This window comes from Urocitellus parryii, chromosome 4 (assembly GCF_045843805.1).
Source record: "Urocitellus parryii isolate mUroPar1 chromosome 4, mUroPar1.hap1, whole genome shotgun sequence".
Taxonomy (NCBI): domain Eukaryota; kingdom Metazoa; phylum Chordata; class Mammalia; order Rodentia; family Sciuridae; genus Urocitellus; species Urocitellus parryii.
In genome coordinates, this window is record NC_135534.1 from 12,021,053 (window position 1) to 12,027,052 (window position 6,000).

Below are 6,000 nucleotides of genomic sequence, written 5' to 3' on the forward strand. Positions count from 1 at the left end.
GGTATGTGTTCCTTTAAGTCAAAAATTTTACATCAATGACTGAAAAGGAAATGTGTGTGTTGAGTTTAGAATACGTTTCTTCCAACAACACATGGCCCATCTTGGAAAGGAGTTCCAGTTATCTGTAAGAGCAGTGGAAGACAAGACTGACTCTGAGGCAGAGGGAGAGCATTTAAGCAGTCTTTTGCAAATAACAACTGAAGACAGTCAGTGCCTTTCAGGATTGATTCATGCTGCAGCTTAAGGAAGACAATCAGTGGGACACCATGTCATCACTGCCTTTGTGTCACACTGTATTACTAAGCACAGCCTCAGAACATACTGCTGTGATAGTCTTTACCTTCTCTTGGAGAGGATGAAATTCTAGGAACAGGTGTCACAAGGAAAATGCTGCCAACCCCACAACCGAAAATACATATTTATTATAAAATAGTGTTTGCTTCATGATCAGAGTAGAAAAATAATACCATAAGCTACTACAAAGGTTCTGGAGCTCACTGTCCTTGAGAGATGGGGTAGGAGGCTTTTGCATCATTCTGGGAGCCCACCACCATGAAGCTCTCTGTGTGCATACAGGTCAGGTGTGGCACAGCACATACAGGGAATATATTGCTCGGGTCCTCCTGGAAGCCCAAGGAGTCTAGATGGTCCACACAAGATGCTCTGGCCACAACGGTCAAAGAGGAGAACTTGAGGTCAGCAAGAGATTGTTCTGGGACGGACCAGGTTGGGGATAGCCTTGCCCCTCCCTAGAATGGAGTATAGAAGAGTCTCTGGGGCTGACAGTCCTGGTCTAGCCAATCATGCCCACTGGCCTTCTGTGGGCTGGACACCCAAATGTCAGTGCTGAGGAAAAGCCGTACAACCTTTCCAGGCCAGTGTGACCCCCGCTTCTCACAGGTGCAGGCAACAGTACCATAAGTATATTTGTGTGGTGTCAGCCTCAGCTGCAGGCTGAAATTTTTGTACTTCAAATCCTGTCCATACTGATGGCAGAAAGAAAAAGAAAATGTTAAAAGACCAGTGAACAAGAACAGCTGGTCTGAACTGTTTCATATTCCAAGTCTCTTAGCCCTAAACAACTGGAAGAATTCCTAAGGGACCTTCCATCTACCAGAAGTGGGAGAGGTAGTCCCATGGAAACCCCCTTAAATATAGTCCTCTAGACCCCTCAAGCCTCCAAAGAACAAGGACTCCCTCCCTGGGGTGGGAACCCGGCCCTCAGCAGCAGTACCTGGAAAAAGCAGCTAGGGTAAGCACCTCAAGCAGCAGCTCTGAGCCACAGAAGAAGAGCAAGATGCCGTTCATGATGGCTTCCAGGCGGAGTACGTAGGTCTGTAGCAGCAGGTAATAGGAGGCCATCATGGCAGATGGGAAGGTCAAGGCCACACTAATGCCAAGTGGCATCTTTCGCTGGCAGAGGTTTCCCTTTGTACCTGTCAAACATAGCCCATGGAGTCACCTCCAAGTGGCCTACTTTGGCTGGCCTCAAGGGAAAGGTGGGAAGGATATGAGGGACTGGCAAGCAGAGAAGTACTCTGAGGGGAGGTGCACGTTTACAAGTGAATCCCACTGTCCTAAAAAGCTTGGGGGAGTTACAGGTTTGGAGTCATTTACTCCAGGGGTCCTGCTTCCAGTCTGGCTCCCACACAAAGTACAATGGGATCTTCAGAAAAAGAAAAAAAAAAGTGTAATTATAAAAATGATATAATCATTGAAAATTTTTCAACTAATTCAAAAGTACTTTTAGAAAATATAAAAAGCATGCGTTTTTATATATCAGAATGTATAAAAATATCTGTTCCCCACACCCTCTTTAAAACTTGATATTGTAAATCTTTATTGTTGCCCGTCCAATGGATGAAAAAAATGCTGCTTTATTGTTTCCATTTGCTTTTTATTATGTAATTTGGGCTGCTTTTCAAATTTACTGGTCCTCTGTAATTATTCTCACTTGAACTATTAGTGTCCCTTTTTAACATTATTTTATCTTTTCCTTAGTGACTAATGTGAGCCTTTTTTCTCCTTTCCTGTATGTTTCAAGGACTTTTCCCTCAGCTTGTGCTTTCACACTGTTTCCAGGGATGAGACAGTCTAGTTAACATGGGTTTTACTCTCTATTTCTGAGAATATAAAACTTGTGCAAAAGAGATTCTTATTCAGCCAGGTACAAAGGTATGTGCCTGTAATCCAGGAACTTGGGAGGCTGGGGCAAGAGGGCTGCAAGTTCAAGGCCAATCTGGGCAACCTAGTGAGACTCTGTCTCAAAATTAAAAATGGGACTGGGGATGTAGTTCAGTGGTAAAATGCTCCTGGGTTCAATCCTCAGTACTGCAAAAAGAATTAAAAAATAAAAAAGTCCTCATCCAGAGAAGTAGAGAGGATCATAGTGCTGTACAGGCATGCCTCGGCACCAGACCCGGTTTACAATTTAATCCATTCTCCCAAGCAAATCATTAAGAGAAAACAGGCATTCTCGCAGTAGTTAGGCAACTGCAAAGGAATTATCTAAGATATCATGCTACTGCCTGCCTTTACCCCTGCAGAGCAACAGATACATAAACCCTGACCCAAAATATAAAGCAGCAGCTTGAAGCTGGGGATATGGCTCAGTGGTAATGGCATGTGTGAGGCCCTGGGTTCCATTCTCAGCACTGGGGAAAAAAAAAAAAAATATATATATATATATATATATATATACACACACACATATGTATGTGTAAATATATACACACACATACATACACATGTAATATACAATACACACACACACATATTTATGTATACATATAAAGTGGCAGCTTGATGCTTCAGAGAGGGAGTAATGGAATATACCACCAGATCAAATCTGTCTGTAACAGTGAGCCCAGGTTATGCACTTTGTCTTGTTAATCAAGTTACAGATACCAGCTTGCCTCATAAGGAATGGAAATATTCTCTGAACAACACTTACCAAAAAACAGTCGAATTACTTCAATTCCAAGATAAAGGAGGAGCATCACCACATCCAATACTAGGTTGGCTGTTGGATATGGCAGCAGGAGACCTGCCAATAAAAAGCCAGAGTCTACCAACAACATATAACAACACCCACAAGAATTGCCATATACTTGAGAACAAAGAGGACATAGTCTTAGCTTTCCATGAACTACTTAGGGAGATATGGGCATTATTACAGCCTCAGGAAATGTTATCTCACAGTGCGACTATGTCTATTAGAGGGAGGCAGGCTTTTACTTCTAAGTCTATGGGATCTCCACTTCAAAATGATTGCATATACAGGGATACAGAGGCCACTGCATAGTTTCTAAGGGTCACCAATGGGCTGAAACTGGGGTTCCGCAAAGAAAAGTGATAGTAAAGAGGCAGATGGAGAAACCTACGTTTCCCAAACTTCAGAAATTCTTGTTAAAGAGTTTCCAGGGCTGGGACTGTGGCTCAGCGGTAGCTACTTGCCTTGCATGTGTGAGGCACTGGCTTCGATTCTCAGCACCAAGTATAAATAAATAAAATAAAGATCTGTCAACAACTAAGGGGGGGAAAAAAAAAGAGTTTCCTAAAGAATCATTCTCAAAGAAGCCATCTGATGGAGAGACTTCAGCCTTGTAGTGAAGAGGAGATGCTGGGGGCAAAAAAGAACAAAAAGTAAGAAGGTTCTTGGTAGGAGTTTGCTCTGAGCTGAAGTGAGAAAAGGAAGCTGGGGCAGAGGTAGTCAAGCCCAGGCTTACCTTTATACAGGAATATGAAGAGTTCTAGCAGGAAATAGGTAGCATAATACCACCCATTCAGGAAGAACAAGATTTCCAGGGGTGTTGAGGACAACCGGTTACCTGAAAAGACAAGCACAGAGAAGTGGGATGGGTGGAAGGAACAGCTGAAGCTCTGTTCCTTGTATGTTTCAATGTCTAACCTCAGAAAACATGAGGTCACAGCCAGTGAGGTGGGCTACTTAAAGGCACTTCCGATTGCTGATAATGAGATGGTGGGGGTGAAGGGTGTGGTGTTCATGAGCTTCCTCTCCTTCTTTCCCAGGAATTACTGTCAATCTCTGCCCTTTTGGCTTGCGAGGAAAAAGTCAAAAGTAAATCAGAGGTCATCATAGCTGCTAGGCACCTCAAAGATGTAACCTCGTCACTACTTGGGAGGAGAAATCAGGATGCAGAGACCAGCACTGGCCTGTTCCAAGCCAGGAGATTCGTAACTGAGCCAGCCCAGAATAGGCCCAGGCAAGGATGTAGGGGTACAGTATATGAGACCTGCACCTGGAGACCTTCAGGCACTCAAGGTGGGCGGGGTTGCGAAACCCCACCTTGCAAAGGGAGGAGCGATGTCCCTAACACTTGCGAATGGGAGGTTTAGGTCGAGCTCTGGAAAAGAAGGAGGGTAGCGGGGCTGGTGGGATACCGATGGGATCGGGACTAGAGACACACACCTCCGAAATCTCACCTCGCGGCGCCATCTTCAGTCCCCATGGAAACTGCGTACGCGGCAGCAGCCGCTCCCAGAGCAGGGAGACGCAGCCGGAAGCAGGGGACGGAGCGGCCCGGCTTCTGGCCCCTCTGCCAACCTGCGGTACTCTATGGTTACCCCGCGCGATCGCGGGTCCACTACGCATGCGCGGGAGGAATCCCCAGCAAATGGCGTTTGGTCGGGTGTCAGCGTCACCCTGAGCGAGAACATTGGCAACTCTCGAAGCCTATTGTCCGCAATTCCTGGGGACAGGGGCAGGGCCAGCTTCGGACACTCCTTATCCTGGCTTACAGGACTTTGAGCATAAGAGGCCAGTTGCTGTAGTGTCACCAGAGGATTGACCTTGGTCCCACGATTCTCTTTTCTATCAGCGTGAGAAAAATGAGAAACGGTACGCGCGACCGTGCTGTACAGATGCGGGCGGGAGGTTAGACGTTGTCCTTCCTGCGGCCGATTTATGTACTAGGAGTTACAGTCACCAGAATGAGTCGGAAATAGAGCGTCTTTTCCAGGAGCAGAAATAAATGCAAAGCTAAAACGTGGTCACCAGACCCATAAAGTGCAATGGAAGTTGAGAGGACAAAGTGCTCCCAGGTGGAAATTAAAAGAAGTTTCCAAGAGATTAGCCCTTTGTCAGTCAGGGCATGGCAGGCAGGTAACAGACGGCAAACTCGAACTGGGTAATTGGAGAAGAGTGACTCACCTGGCTAGTTGAAGTGTGGGTGTTACCTCTATAGGCTTAAGCAACTCCCTGAACCTGGAGAAAGTACTGTGTGTAGCGGGCCTCTCACCGGGCCTGGGATGGCCTGGGAAGTTGGTGGATAAATGTCCTACCTTTATGCCTCCCAACTTCTGCACCCTGATCCCTGCTTGGGCCTTCCATTGGCAAAACTGCAGGCTAGAGGACAGGGGAAGCCCTACTGGGGATTGAACCTGGGAATACTCTACCCCCGAGCTACATCTTCAGCCTTCTTTTATTTTTTGAGACAAGTTTTCACTAAATTGCTGAGGCTGACCTTGAACTTGCAATTGTCCTGCCTCAGTCTCTCAAGTAGCTGAGAATTACAGGCATGTGCTACTGCCTCAACTTCAACTACATTTTATTAAGGTCCCTCTAGCAAAGTGATAAATAAGGAGAAAAGGGGTTCAGATCTTCCACCCCCATCTCTACTACTTACTAGACAAAAGCAATTAGACAAATTCCTACTCTGAGCCTCAGATGGAAGGAAGATGGGCCAGTTACTTATTATAAATAAAGTTTTAAATGGGGGCCATTTCCATACCCAACATTTACATATTAGGTATTATTTTTGCATTCTATGATGAAAAGTGACTTAAATAACATCTAATTCTTTAAGAAAAACATTGCTGATCCATGTCAGAGTATGCCACAATTCCATAAGTAACAAAAATGGACAATGAGACCAAATCACTCACAACACAGCAAACAACAGAAGCCTCAGCATGGCAGCCTGGATCATCTGTCCTCAAGTCTATGAATAACTCAGTGAGCCCAGATGGTGGCAGCAC

The 6,000-nt window shown here is 45.5% G+C and overlaps 1 protein-coding gene across 1 annotated transcript; it reads right to left on the minus strand.

Moving 5' to 3' along the window:
* Nucleotides 1–474: 474 nt before the first annotated feature.
* On the minus strand, nt 475–4,486 carry Tmem216 (transmembrane protein 216). The gene is made up of 5 exons (XM_077797799.1): nt 4,447–4,486; nt 3,729–3,830; nt 2,954–3,046; nt 1,235–1,436; nt 475–986 (listed from the first exon to the last, which is right to left on the minus strand). The coding sequence occupies exons 1-5, from the start codon at nt 4,457–4,459 to the stop codon at nt 971–973; spliced, it is 426 nt and encodes a 141-aa protein (XP_077653925.1). The 5' UTR covers nt 4,460–4,486; the 3' UTR covers nt 475–970.
* Nucleotides 4,487–6,000: the final 1,514 nt, after the last annotated feature.